The sequence below is a fragment of the Pongo pygmaeus genome, chromosome 1, assembly GCF_028885625.2.
Source record: "Pongo pygmaeus isolate AG05252 chromosome 1, NHGRI_mPonPyg2-v2.0_pri, whole genome shotgun sequence".
Taxonomy (NCBI): Eukaryota; Metazoa; Chordata; class Mammalia; order Primates; family Hominidae; genus Pongo; species Pongo pygmaeus.
Genome location: NC_072373.2, coordinates 119348038 through 119363211, shown reverse-complemented (window position 1 = coordinate 119363211; position 15174 = coordinate 119348038). Strand labels below are relative to the sequence as shown.

At 38.7% G+C, this 15174-nt stretch overlaps 1 protein-coding gene across 6 annotated transcripts in view; it reads right to left on the bottom strand.

The window, feature by feature from the left end:
* Nucleotides 1-1058: 1058 nt before the first annotated feature.
* SLC16A4 (solute carrier family 16 member 4) overlaps nt 1059-15174 on the bottom strand; it is a 28320-nt gene continuing 14204 nt past the window's right edge. For 5 of the 6 annotated variants that reach the window (XM_054482848.2, XM_054482882.2, XM_063664405.1 and 2 more), the window contains 2 exons: nt 13699-13792; nt 1059-2082 (listed from right to left, as the gene is read on the bottom strand). In XM_054482848.2, coding sequence (XP_054338823.1) covers nt 1955-2082; nt 13699-13792 — 222 coding nt within the window. In that variant the 3' untranslated portion in view covers nt 1059-1954. Of the gene's footprint in view, nt 2103-13698; nt 13793-15174 lie in introns of all 6 variants that reach the window. The other variant, XM_063664406.1, reaches the window with a different exon arrangement.

The window sequence follows — 15174 nt, the reverse complement described above, 5'->3', positions numbered from 1 at the left end:
TAAAAATGACATTTCTTTTTTTTTTTAAGTCAGAAAACCAGTTTTCTTTTTTCTTTTGCTTTAGTCAGAAAGCCATAAAAACCATATTTAAATAGGATCAACTACTGTTTTTTAACATAACTGGGATTTGAACCGAGATTAATTTGGTTCCAAAGCTTATGCTAGGCCTTGGAGAATACAAAGATGAATGAAACCCCATTCATCTTGTTGATCTTGCAGACTAATGGAAAGGGTTGACATGTGAGTTCATTTAGTACTCTGTTAAAAGTTAGATAGGATTCCAGATGAGAATGACAATGCTGGGGAAGATTTTTCCAAAGGATGTAGCCTTTGAGTGAGTCAGATAGTGAAAAGTGAAATGGTGCCTGGTAGAGAAGGCATACATAGGCAGTGACAGGGTATGGAGCTAAAACCAGTCTTCTAGAGTTTTTCTCTGTGAGGAATTAATAGACATTTTAAAGCAGAGAAGAATGGAAGAGTGGAATAACGATGATGGTAATAGTTTAAGAAGCATTTTGGACCAGGAGTGGAGGCTCACGCCTGTAATCCCACCACTTCGGGAGGCCGAAGCGGGTGGATCACTTGAGGTCAGGAGTTTGAGACCAGTCTGGCCAAGATGGTGAAACCCTGTCTCTATTAAAAATAACAAAAATTAGCAGGGCATGGTGGCCGATGCCGGTGATCCCAGCTGCTTGGGAGGCTGAGGCAGGAGAATAGCTTGAACCCTGGAGGCGGAGTTTGCAGTGAGCCGAGATCATACCACTGCACTCCAGCCTGGGCAACAGAGTGAGACCCTGTCTCAAAAAAAAAAAAAAAAAAAAAAAAGGCATTCAGAAGGAGATGCTAAGGGAGGTTGGTGGTATAAGAAACATCTTTTAATTTAAACATATTTCCCATTAAGACCACCTATTCAACTTTCATGTAAATCTTGTAGTTGTAAAGAGACGTTTCAATATTTAGTGTGAATATTTTGTTAATTAGATGTAGCAGAAAAATAACGCTTTGATGGGCAAAATTGCTGTTCAGATGATCTTGAAATAAAGAAGTTTTTAAAGCAATTTTTATATACTTTTTATTATTTAGCAATACATATTTATCATAGCAATTTAAGAACCTAAGTAATACAAAGAAAGTAAGGATTACCTTTTATTAAGAACCTAAGTAATACAAAGAAAGTAAGGATTACCTTTAATCAATAAACAAACTTTTAGAGGGAGCATATACCATTCCAGTCACTAAGTAAGGTTTTAATATTCAGATTCCAGAATTCTGATCAATCAATGGCTATGTTTCACACTTCTTTAAATTAAGAAAAATTTTCTATCTTTACATATTTTAGTGACTGAATTACCGTGGCGTAATTGAGAGTTTGGATTTATTATGGTACATTCCAGTTTCTATTTAATACATAAGGTACCTGATTAAAATTTTAGCCTATTTGATTAAATACTAACAATACAGGTTGCTATTACTCTTGTCTTACTACCAATTAGACATTTCTCAGAATGCTAAAACAAGAAAGAACCTTAAAAACTTATCCGGTTGGCCACGCCCAGTGGCTTATGCCTGTAATCCGAGCACTTTGGAGGACAAGGCAGGTGGATCACCAGGTCAGGAGATGGAGACCATCCTGGCTAACATGGTGAAACCCCGTCTCTACTAAAAATACAGAAAATTAGCTGGGTGTGGTGGCGTGTGCCTGTAGTCCCAGCTACTTGGGAGGCTGAGGCAGGAGAATCGCTTGAACCCAGGAGGCGGAGATTGCAGTGAGCCAAGATTGCGCCACTGCACTCCAGCCTGGGCGAAAGAGCGAGACTCCGTCTCAAAAAAAAAAAAAAAATTGTTTTCCTTCTCATGTTACAAATGTAGATGCGTTTCTTTCAAGCCTTTGTTTCCAGTGACATATTAGTTTAGATTTTCTTTCATTAAGCTCTCACTTGATTGCAGCCTTCTTTCATGTCAGACTGTTTTTCCATCTTTCAGCCAATGGTACAAAAAAAAAGGAAACTGAAGAGAGGAGATAGCATATGCCAGAGAAGTAGAAAGAGCCATTGTATGTCTGGGTATAATCATATAACCAGCCTGGAAGGAAGGAATGATTTCTGTTAGGGAAGGAAATTTTGCCATTAGTAATTCTCAGCCACGAATAGCTCCTCAAAGCAAGGAGTCTCCTGTATTGTGACCCATTTGAACTTAGTGAAGCTTCTTAGCTGCCCTATTTTTCACTGATGAAGTTGAATCAGCTCCACCTGAATTAGGGACTTACACCATCTCCAATCTTACTGTGGAAGTTGGAGAAAATTAGGAACACATACCATTTTATTTTACCATGAATTTTATTAGAAGACCACTATTATGAAGAAAATAATCATAAATTATTGTTTTCCAAAGAAAAAAAGAAAAGTGATAATAATGAGTTTTCTTTTTTTTCCTTTACTAAAGAAAGACTTGAGTACTTACTATATTCCTGTTAATATTGCTGGGTGTTGAGGACACAGTAGTGAGCCAAAACAGATACAGTCCCTGCCCTCACAGAACTTTAGCGGGGAGATAGGTACCAACCACATAAATAAATAATATTGTGATAAGTGCTATGAAGGGAAGGTGCGGGGGGCTGTGAGAATATATGCGAAGGAACTGACTGCTTGATCACGTGGGTTAAACAATGACAAGTTCCCCCCTGAAATCTAAATGCTTTTTTTTTTTTTTTTTTTTTTTTTTTTTTTGAGACAGAGCCTTGCTTTGTCACCCAGGTTGGAGTGGTGCAGTGGCACGATCTCTGCTTTGCTTACTGCAACCTCCACCTCCTGGGTTCAAGCAGTTCTCCTGCCTCAGCCTCCCAAGTAGCTGGGATTACAGGTGCCCGCCACCACACCTGGCTAATTTTTGTATTTTTAGTAGAGACGGAGTTTCGCCATGTTGGCCAGGATGGTCTTGAACTCCTGGCCTCCAGTGATCCGCCCACCTCGGCCTCCCAAAGTGCTGGGATTATAAGCGTGAGCCACTGCACCTGGTCCTAAGTGCTTTTTAAAAGCATAAGTTGGAGGGTCCTCAAAGCCTTTTGGCTAATGGCACATACTAAAACTTAAGCGAAACACTTTTTTTTTTTTTTTTTTAAACTAAGTAGGTGATAGCAAAGAATATTTATGCTAAGGCACATCATTGCAAAAGTCAACACTGAAAAAGGCAAATAATGTCCTTAGTATTATCATGACAATAATTTTGGCCTCCTGGACTTCCTAAAGGGTCTCAGGGATCTCTGGGGGTCTGTTGACCTCACTTTGAGAAGTTCTTTTCTAAAGTATAGTATGTATATTATATCTGATCATTTATTCAGGAAATTTCAGTGCTGTATGGCAGCACAGGTCTGGGTTTCAGGGATATACCCCTGAACAAAATAGATGAAAATATCTGCCCTCATGGAGCTTACATTGTGTCTTTGATTTTTCCCTTCTTAGATCATGATGCCTCACTGGATATGTAGAGTATACCCTCCCCAACTTTTTTCTTCTGGTCTGCTTGTCTCATCTCCTCTTTGTTCTCTTATGGACAAAGAGGAGATGAGACAAGCAGACCAGAAAAAAATTGACTTAATTTATTTTTGTTTTATAGCTCTGTGTTTCCTATTGTTAATGTAAAAAATAAGTGAATAGAATGTTTTATAGCCTCTTACGTTCAACTAACTTTAAGTTGCTTTCTACTTACTGACTCCTGTTTGATCAGTGACCTCTATTAAATGTTTCTTGGAGTTACTAGAGTGAAAACAACTAGGACAAGTCTTTGTGTTATGTTGATTGTTATTGACCTATAGATCTCTAAGAAATAGGTGACTAGTTTCTGAACTCTTGTAGACATTTCTAGAAAGGAAGGAGTATAGAAGGTAGCAGTCCTTACCCTCCCAGTCCCTTGTCATTCTTGCCTTAGTCCCGCCAACACAGCAAATGTATTAGAGTGTATGTGTCTGTGTATGTATATGTGTATATATAAAACTGTGAATTATAAAATAGTGGTCTCGGAAGTAACACCCTGGGGAAAGACTAGGAATTCTTGGACAAAAAGGTAGACAGTGCTACTAAAATCTCAGGTAGGCACAGCTAAAAATAGTAAAAATGGATTGAAGAGAGAAACTGTTTATAAGCCTTTTCTTTCTTTCTTTTCTTTTCTTTTTTTAAAATTTCTTGTAGAGACTGGGTGTAAGTTACCCACACTAGTCTCAAATTCTTGGCCTCAAGTCATCCTCCTGCATTGGCCTCCCAAAGTGCTAGGATTACAGGTGTGAGCCATCATGCCGACCAAGCCTTTCATTTTACACACACACACACACTCTCTCTCTCTCTCTCTCTCTCTCCCCCTCTCTCTCTCTCTCTCTCTGTCTCACTCACTCACTTTTTTTTTTGTTTTTTGAGACGGAGCCTCGCTCTGTCACCCAGGCTGGAGTGAGTTGCGCAATCTCGGCTCACTACAACCTCTGACTCCCAGGTTCAAGTGATGCTCTTGCCTCAGCCTCCTGAGTTGCTGGGATTATAGGCGCCTACCACCACACCCGGCTAATTTTTTTGTATTTTTAGTAGAGACGGGGTTTCGCCATGTTGGCCACGTTGGTCTCAAACTCCTGATCTCAGGTGATCCGCCTGCCTCAGCCTTCTAAAGTGCTGGGATTTCACTCACTCTTAGAATGCTGTTTCTGAAACATTAAGTATTAAAATATAGTCATGTGGCACATAACAGGACAAACCTCATGAGGTTATGATATGCATTTTTACTGTATCTATGTTTAGATACATGAGTACTTTGAGTATCTTTCTATGTTTAGATACGGTTGCCTACAGTACTCAGCACAGTAACATGCTGTATAGATTTGTAGCCTAGGAGCAATAGGCTCTACCATATAGCCTAGGTGTGTGTAGGTATACTGTTCATATGACAACAAAATCATCTAACAACACATTTCTCAGAATGTATCCCGTTAAGTAACTCATGACTATATTTAATATATTTTCTTACTAGGGCAGGGAATTGTTTAGCATGTTTTATAATTATTTCTATGTATTTCCATGCAAAATTAGGTGAAATAAAACCTAGATGAAATAATTGTTGTAAATCTGTTTCTCCCGGTCTATTTGATCATTGAGATGTTTGTATTTTTTAGATTCTAAATTAAGATCCAATTGCCATTCAATAGGATAATAGTATACAGTTGAGTATTTAGTTTTAGGATGCTGTTTATACTAGCAAATATGAGGTAAAATGTAGGATGCAGAAATATACATGTGACTGATTATTTTATGAAAGTATTAGTTGTTATAATCAAGCTTATATTTAAGTGGCTACTAGGTAAGTTAAATTTTAAAGCTTCATTGGTATTGAAACATCTACTTTATTTGATTGGAATAACTAGCCATTCTCTACTGCTGAAAGTAAAAGGATTGGCCAGGCACAGTGGCTCATGCCTGTAATCCTAGCACTTTGGAAGGCCAAGGCAGGCAGATCACTTGAGCCCAAGAGTTCAAGGCCAGACTGGGCAATGTGGTGAGACCCTATCTCTACAAAAAAGAAGTAATAAATTAGCTGGGTGTTGGCCAGGTGTGATGGCTCATGCCTATAATCTTAGCACTTTGGGAGGCCAAGGTAGAAGGATCACTTGAGCTTAGGAGTTCAAGACCAGCCTGGGCAACACAGTCAGACCTTGTCCCTATTCTATCAAAAATTAAAATTAAATTTAGAAAAATATTGGAAAAGAATAAAGAAAAAGTTAAAGAAAAAAAAAGCCAGGTGTCATGGCACATGCCTGTAGTCCCAGCTACTCAGGAGGCTGAGTTGGGAGGATCACTTGAGCCCAGGAGGTTGAGGCTACAGTGAGCTGTGATTGTGTCACTGCCCTCCAGCCTGGGCAACAGAGGGACAGCCTGTCTCAAAAATTAAAAAAAAAAAAAAATTTATATAGATATATATATGTATATACATATATAGAGAGAGAATGAGTGTCCGATTTTATTAGATCTCTGTATTTTTTTGGTAACAGTATGAAAAATCTGTTCAGATGCACTTCGGACCCTGAACGGTTTGATGCTTCTAAGTAAATTTTTTTTTTTTTTTTTTTTTTTTGAGAGGAGTCTCACTCTGTTGCCCAGGCTGGAGTGCAGTGGCACAATCTCCACTCACTCCCAGCTCCGCCTCCCGCATTCACACCATTCTCCTGCCTCAGCCTCCCGAGTAGCTGGGACCACAGGCGTCCGCCACCGCGCCCGCTAATTTTTTGTATTTTTAGTAGAGACAGGGTTTCACCATGTTAGCCAGGATGGTCTTGATCTCCTGACCTCATGATCCGCCCGCCTCGGCCTCCCAAAGTGCTGGGATTACAGGCGTGAGCCACTGCGCCCAGCCAAGTAAATATTTTTAAAAGAAAGTATTGTTGATAGTTCAGAAGCCACTGTATTCTCACCATTTTAAATGGAAGCACACACATAAGTTGACATTCAAAAGACTAGATTCCTTTGTGGTCATAGCATAAGCATTGTGAACGTCAGAGAAAGACAAGATTACATACCAGTTATAATCTAGGATAATGTGCATGTATCTGAATGTTCACTCTATGCCTGGTATTATTGTATGTAGCCAGCACTCTGAGGAATAAACTGGCAGCTGATGCAGAATTATTAAGCTGAAGACCTCTGTAAGCATTTCCTTGGTGTCTACAGGCTACCTGGGTCAGATATACCTGAGATGCATGTTAATAATGCAGATTCATTGGATTCTGTCAAGCATAACTCCATCCTGGGTGGCACTCAGTTGATTCTTATGCCCAGTAAAATTATTATTTAACAATAATAATTATTGTATTTGAAGTTACTAGTCCAGACTCTTTTCTTATATCTATGGCTATACGACTTGTTTTAGGCAGAAATGTCTAATAATGTTTCCTGTGATAATTTAAAACAAATAGGAAGATTGGGCTGACATTCTTTAAACACTTGTGCAAACCAGTTTTTTTACAGTCAGTTAAAAAGGAGTAAGAATAATCATTCAAGTTAGATATTTAATATAGGATTCTGAATTCATTTTTTAAGTGTTAATATTTTAAAACTATTCCATATCATTTTATGTGTTAGGCCATACATGTTTCAAAAGGAATTTAGCATCCTGTCTAAAAAGTATTCATACCTCCAGACATCTCAGAACTTGATTGTTAAGCTAAGTTATGAATCTTTTTTTTTTTTTTTTTTTTTTTTTTTTGAGATGGAGTCTCACCCTGTTGCCCAGGCTGGAATGCAGTGGTGCGATCTTGGCTCACTGCAACCTCCGCCTCCTGGGTTCAAGCGATTCTCCCGCCCCAACCTCCCAAGTAGCTGGGATTACAGGCGCACACCACTAAGCCCAGCTAATTTTTGTATTTTTAGTAGAGACAGGGTTTCACTATGTTGGTCAGGCTGGTCTTGAACTCTTGACCTCGTGATCCACCCGCCTTGGCCTCCCAAAGTGCTGGGATTACAGGCATGAGCCACCGCGCCCAGCCATGAATCATTTTTATTAGGATTACTATGTAAGTTTACTATTGGTCATCTTATTGAAACGTAACATGGCCGGGTGCAGTGGCTCACACCTGTAATCCCAGCACTTTGGGAGGCCGAGGTGGGCGGATTGCTTGAGCTCAGTAGTTCGAGACCAGACTGGGCAACATGGTGAATCCCATCTCTACTAAAAATAGAAAAAATTAGCCAGGCATGGTGACATACACCTGTAGTCCCAGCTACTCAGGAGGCTGAGGTGGGAGAATCACTTGAACCTGGATAAGTGAGCCAAGATTGCACCACTGCACTCTAGCCTGAGTGACAGAGGGAGACTCCATCTCAAAACAAAAAACAAACAAAAAACTTAGAAGGTCCTTAATTCCAAAGTTTCTTGGTGCTAGTTCTAAAGTGGTTGAAAATTCTGCAGGTGACTGGTCAGAGCTGAATCAGAACTCCTGTGGTTGGGTTGTAGCATAGTGGCAAATTTCCAAGGTGTGCAAAGACAATTTTCCTCTCATCCCTGGGGCCACTGGAGCTACCAGCTGGCTATTGGCAATCTTGTTCTTTTACTTTGGGTGTATTGTGCAAATATTTTCTATATGTGCCATGATCGGAAAAATCTTGGGAAACTTGGCTTAGCAAATTTAAATTTCAGGGCCTTTTAAGATGGGAACTCAGTAAAGTTTCCTTGATAGAAATTTGCAATAAGATTTACTAGGAATGCTTCAAGTATTAGCTCTGTGCTGTAAGTTTTATTAAAAGGATTGTGGTGTCTATTAGGATGTGGAAGCTGGATTCTTTGGCCTTGCAAAGTGTGTTATATAAGGGAAGAACTCCTCTTCTTAAACCACAATAGAGAGCTATTTGGAATTTATTTTTGATGCTTTGTAGGTATTCATCAATCTTAGGAAAACTGAATCAAAGTAAAAATCTGTAAGGCTTTGTAGTTTATGGGGAAAATAATCACTAGATACATAAAATATTTACTTTTTTTTAGTCTTTTCTTTCCCCACAGAACGTATAGAGGACAGGGCTTTGCTCTGCCTTCTCACTTTCTCCCCACTCACCCCCAACCTCCAGAGTGTGTTTTCCAAGTAAAATTTTAGGCCATAGAGAAATTCGCAATTGATAGGCCAAGGTGACTGATAAAACTCTAGAGGTCAGGATTGGTAATAGTGGAGCGAGGACCAGATGGAATTTTTGTTTAATACTGTATCTGAAATTGAGGATGGGATAGATAGGAAGTGACCTATCATTGCATGAGGAGATGACTTTTCTGTGATAATGAGACAGAGATGAGCTTAGATGGATGAATATATATTTTAGCACTTACCTTTTTCCATAAAACACAAATAGACGTGGTGCAAAATTACCAGTCTCACTCCATGGTATTTCTGATGAGATCGGTAAATAATAGAGACATACTTCTTTAGGAGCTAGTTGACTTTAACGTATGCTGGAGTACAATTGACTTACAACCATTTGGCATTAGAAATGATTTTTCTAGGGCTTTGTCGGGGGAAAAACACTCGTGAAATACCTGCTTGACTTAAACTTCAACATATTTTAAAGTCATTTTATTATCCCACAGCTCAGAATGTCTTCAATTAAAGGTAAGAAAACAAGGTGATGGGCTACAGTGGCTTAATCAGGTGTTCAGTTAATGAAGTAGAAAAAAGATACAGATTCTAATAATTCACAGTTGTAGAGGTTCTAGACTGTTCTTAGTATGAAGTCCTGGCAGGGTATGTGGCAGAGTGAATACTGTTTCACGACCTGGTAAGTCATGTGAGGACTGTGAGTAACTTTTATCTTCTGTGTGTCCCACATGGCGTATAACAGTACTATGCTAGTGATTTGCTTGACAGTTATTGAATGAATGCTAAGTTTCAAATATTTATTTGATAGTTACTTGATTACCAAGTAATCAAATAATTACTTATAGTGTTTTAGGGAGTTTTCAGAAGATATTTGTGATTAATTTAAATAAATGATTATATATGTATATTAGCATACTGTATGCATTTGTCAGTTGGGAAAGGGGAATATGGAGAAGTGGGGAACTGCATTCAGTTTTTATTTTATAGGCAACTAATATGGTCCCTTGGTTTTATTTTAAAATGAAACTGAGCCTTGAGCATTTTGAGCTTTCACGTCAAATGCCTTGAATGGAAGAGTAGGAATTTCATTTAAGTAGCTTACATCTGCCCTATATGTTGGAGAATGTGATTAGATATACTTGCTTTTCTGCCCAAGGCACTATTTTTGTATTTATATTGCTTTTTGCAGGTTTACTTTTGTTAACAGGGGTCTGTGAGAAATAAGGCTTAAAATATCAATACTTCTCATTTTTCCACAGCCTTCCAAGGCTTCCATCTTTGTGCCGGTGTGTAGTTCTGGGTGCCATCTAACCCCAAAAGCAGCAGTTGGGTTTGGATGAGCTGTGTGACATTTGGCCTACACTTAGGTCTACTCACCACCCTGATCAGGGAACCTGGAACAATCCTAAAACTCACCTACTCTAATGCAGGCCATATTTTTTAATTAAAATTGAAATTGTCACTGAGTATTGGAATAAGAAGGGACTTTGGGGTGGAGTGGGTGGGCAGGGCATTGTCTTACAGAAGAGGTGTGGGGACCGGTAAGTTTTAACTTTCATCCTTTCAATCTCTCAGTTTCAGCAAAGATCTTATAAAGAATTTTGTTGCTACCATTATTTCTTAAATTCATGAAAGAAATGTAAGAAATTGAGGTGTGTAATTTTCTTGCCCATATTCTCTATATTAAAAAAAAATAAGAATATGGTTCTATGAATTTCTTGTGCTATTTTTGCTTTCCTTGAATTATTAAAATATGTTGCATAGAACTAATATTGTTTTCTTTTTTATTTTTATACAGGAAGGAGAGAAATATTGTTCATGTAATGTGTTACCTTTTTTTGTCTGTGTGATCTACAAGAGCATGGCTGAAATGTTACCATTTTTAACTAGTGTTTTGACTGAAGATTATTATGAAAAGTTTTACTTTTGTTAGATTCCTAATTAAAAATGCCTATACTCTTTTATAGGAGTTTCAACTTTTGCAATTTGGTAATAACAGATTTAGGTAAGTAAAAAATGAGAATCTCATACAGTTCTGAAGATCTAAGTTTGGTTGAGAATTTAATGCTTCATCACCAGTAAACCTTTTGATTCAATTAAAGACTCAGTTCTGCCTACACCTGCAAGAACTGAGTTGATCTGTACATCAACATTTCTGATGTTTCTTTGGTAGTTGCTGCTGGAGTCAGAAGTTAGGAACAAATCTAATGGCCTTTGTAATGTCCTCTGTCATTTCATGGAGGAATGACTTAGAGGAACAAAGCTTTCCTGTAATTTATTTCTTCAACAGATGGCTAATGGCACAGCATTGCAGTTAGAATCTTGTTTAAGATACTAGGAGCACGTCCTGGACTAAAAATTTCTACATAAGCTTTAGCAACAACCTTATAGCTTCCTTTGACTTTTTTGTAGAGCTTACAGAATGTATGGCTGCCTAAGTAATACTCTCTGAATTAATGGGTAAAAAATATATTATGAGTTTTTTATCCTCACGTTTGGTGCTAGGATATACTCGATTTGGGCTAACAAAAGCTTGTTAACTTTTTTTTATCTCATTGACAGAAGTATTTTATATCTCATATTTTACATTACATAGGTGTGTGTGTGTGTGTATGAAATAAAAGTTTGAAAATAAAGTGATATACTCTTTTTTAATCTGCTCTGTGGCAGTCTTGTCTTTTTTCATAAAAACAATGAGATCATGACCCAACAAATTTATTTCAGAACTCACATATATACCTGTAGCTTTTTCTTTTCAGGTAATGGTCTTCAGAAAACTTGACTTGTCTTCTCGAGTATTGAACTATTTAAACATTTTAAGAAGTCTACAAAGACATGTAGGACATTAAACATGTTATAGTTTTGTTGCTTGTCTTTTTCATTTGAGTAAGATATTCTATGCCCTTGTATTTGTTACTTCCTTGTACTTTTGGCCCAGTAGGCTTGAAAAATTCCAAGGCACTACTGGGACAGCCAATGAAGAAGGATCAAGATTGAAAAAATGCATCAGCAAACTGTGTTTGAGCTCTGTTTTCTGTATCTCACTGTCCTGGGTACTAGCCATAGAGTAGTTGTGCAAGGTACTTCTGGTATTTGGCCTCCTTTTACTAGTCCCTGTATAACAATTCTGGGCTTTACTTTATAATTCTAGCCTACTTTCCAGGTATGAAACGTAGGCTAAGTGTTAGATAGCATGGGAAGGGGTGTGTTCATAAATGCAAATAAGAGAGTTGGTTGCATATTTATGTAAATTTTTTCTTCAGAATAAGTATGCCTTAATTGAACCTCAGCTATTGACATATTCTTTGTTCCCAGTAATAATTTTTTTTTTTTTTGAGACAGGGTCTCACTCTGTCACCCAGGCTAGAGTGCAGTGGCATGATCAAGGCTCACTGCACTCATTCCTGGGCTCAAGCAATCCTCCTGCCTCAGCCTCCCGTGTAGCTGGGACTACAGGTATGCGCCATCACACCTGGCTGATTTTTAAAATTTTTTTGTAGAGATGGTGCTTCACTATCTTGTCCAGGCTGGTCTGGAACTCCTGGACTCACACAGTCCTCCTACCTTGGCCTCCCTAAGTACTGGGATTATAGGCGTGAGCTCCTATGCCAGACCCTCTCAGTAACAATTCTTGTTATCCTTAGTTTATAGTCTCCTTCTTTTAATATTTACTTTTTCCGAGTCTTTTTTTGAGATGAAGTCTCGCTCTGTTGCCGAGGCTGGAGTGAAGTGGTGCAAAGTGAAGTCGGCTTACTGCAACCTCTGTCCCCCGGGTTCAAGCAATTCTCCTGCCTCAGCCTCCCAAGTTAGCTGGGATTATAGGCATCTGCCACTACACTCGGCTAATTTTTGTATTTTTAGTAGAGACCGGGTTTCACCCTGGTGGCCAGGCTGGTCTCGAACTTCTGACCTCAGGTGATCCACCCACTTCGACCTCCTAAAGTGTTGGGATTACAGGCGTGAGCCACTGCACCTGGCCCCTTTCTCAGTCTTAAGAGGTATAAACTTAACATCATTGTGAAACTTAATTTTTAAAAAAATGAGAGTGGAACAAGATCAACTCCCTTCTGTCTTACTTCAGGACTAAAAGAAGCAAAAGTAAGTTTTAGGCTAAGTTCCTTTTTGTGGATGATTAGAAATGTCATAGTAATTTGTACATTGAAATACATTGAGAACCTGTGGTGTGTGAGAAACTGAAGTTTAGGTCTGTTCCCTAGAAATATTTCTGTGTGAGTATTCAAGTTTGTAATAGTATTAGATTAAATGTTCAGCAAGTACAGAATGTCCAATTAGGTAAAAAGTGAATGTAAAACTACAATTTGAATCTTAAAGTTAACTTACATATCAGAACTCCCCAAATGTTTACTGTACTTGTATATAATAATTTCCAATGGCCCCCAATATCCTCTCCATAGAGATGGGGCCTTTAGGCCAAGTATCCTCCCATCCTTGGTACGGACAATTTGAAGGGCCTCTTTTCAAAGAGAGATACTTAACAGATAACAGGCAACCTTGGACATCCATATGGCACATCAGAAGAACAAAAGTGTCAAGCCTATACCTTTCAAGCTCTATAAAAGTGACTCATGTTTAGATACAAGATGCTAGTTGTTCATTGTTTTTTTGTTTTGTTTTTTATTTTATAGAGACAAGGTCTGTCTGTTGCCTAGGCTGGTCTTGAACCCCTCCGCTCAAGTGATACCCCCACCTTGGCCTCCCAGAGTACTAGAATTACAGGCGTGAGCAATTGCTCCCAGCCTTTTTTTTTTTTTTTTTTTTTTAAGCATCATGGGTCTTTGAGGCTCTGAAAAAACTCTGGATTGTCTCCCCAGACAAGTAGACATAGATCCAGTGTCTGCCCTACAATTCCCAAGAATATAAGAATCTGCTTAAGGCACATCTTAAGATAATACAAGAATCGGAGCCTTCAGATCTTCCTGCATTGGTGGTGGAGTGAGTAGATATAGGAAAAGCAGAAATAATCTGTTTCTTTTAACCTGATACTGTCATTACATGTTACCATTAATCCTGGATCAGTTTTTCCCTTTTATTGCTATTGAAATTTGTTCAGAATGTGGTGAAGGTGTTACCTGCTATAGGTGGTCCAGAAAGGACAGCCATCCCAGCAAAGAAACTGGCAAGTCCCAAAAACCTGTTTACTGTAGAATTCCTACACAGATCAACCTGTAGGAATTAGAATTCAGTGTTAGCCATATTAAGGGTGAAATTCTATAGAGACCTATGCCTAAAAGGGACAAATACTATTTATATCATCTCAAGCTATGAACAGTGTGACTTCTGGGGTGAGTTGGTTGGCTTTTTGCCCCCAATATTGTGAAAGAGCTGAGGACTAATAGCGAACAGTAAATGCTAGGCAGGCAGTGTTTTCAGTTTATTAGTAAGAACACAAGTTTTTATTTTCATTTTAATTTTTTAGGTGGTTCATGGGTACTTTTTCTTCCCCAAACCTTGCTGCTTTTCTCTTATTAGGAAATGATATTTACAATATGAATTAATAGTGATAATCTTTTTTTTTTTTTTTTTTTTTGAGACAGGGTTTCACTCTGTCACCCAGAGTGGAGTGCAGTGGTGTGATCTTGGCTCACTGCAACCTCCACCTCCCAGGCTCAAGCGATCCTCCCAGCTACTTCCAAGTAGCTGGGACCACAGGTGCGTGCCACCACACTTGGCTAATTTTTTTATTTTTCGTAGAGACGGAGTTTCACCATGTTGCCCAGGCTGGTCTGCAACCTTGAGCTCAAGCGATCCACCCGCCTCTGCCTCCCAAAGTGCTGGGATTACAGGTGTGAGCCACCACGCCTGGCCAGACGGTGATATTCTCGAATCCCCTAAGGCTAAGTATCAACCATTGGTTTGTAAGTAATCAGATATCACAAGGAGTTAATTTCAGCTTTAGGAAGCTTGATTTTTGCCTGTGCTTCATATAATATCCTGTAGCACTTAACGCTAATATTGATAGAACAGAAGTTTTCTAGGAAATCTGTTCCAGCATGTTTAGGACCTGGTTCTAAGGAGAACCCATGAGATTCCCAGGGGTTCCCAGAACACTGAAGTGTTTGTATAAGTATTTTGGTTCCATCTGGGTCGAGGACTTTGAGTCAGTTTAGGGTAAAAATGGAAAGGAAGTATAAAACAATGGCCCTGTGAAAGTACACAGGACCAAGGCAGTAACTTCAAGAGAGAAACCACACTGGTCAGGAAATCCGTTTTTCTCTTGAAGTGTTCTCAGGGATCTTTTCTTTAAGATTGTGTCTTAAAAGGAGCCAAACAAGCTTCTGGAGCTGAAGGAGAGAAGTGAACACAAGCCTAATCTAGGAGACTGATAAGTAAAAAGGAATCCTGCTGATCCCTTTTTTGCTTTAATTTTATTCCTGTCCCATGTGGATAGTCCTCTCACCATCTCTCCCCCCTCACACACAAGATGAGTAACTGGACAGGATATAGCTGCAGAGTTTCTAAGGTCTTTGAAATGATTTTTTAAGTTACAAAATTAATACAAAATACGTATTTTGGGGAGATTGTTACTGATACTTGCTTTTACTAAA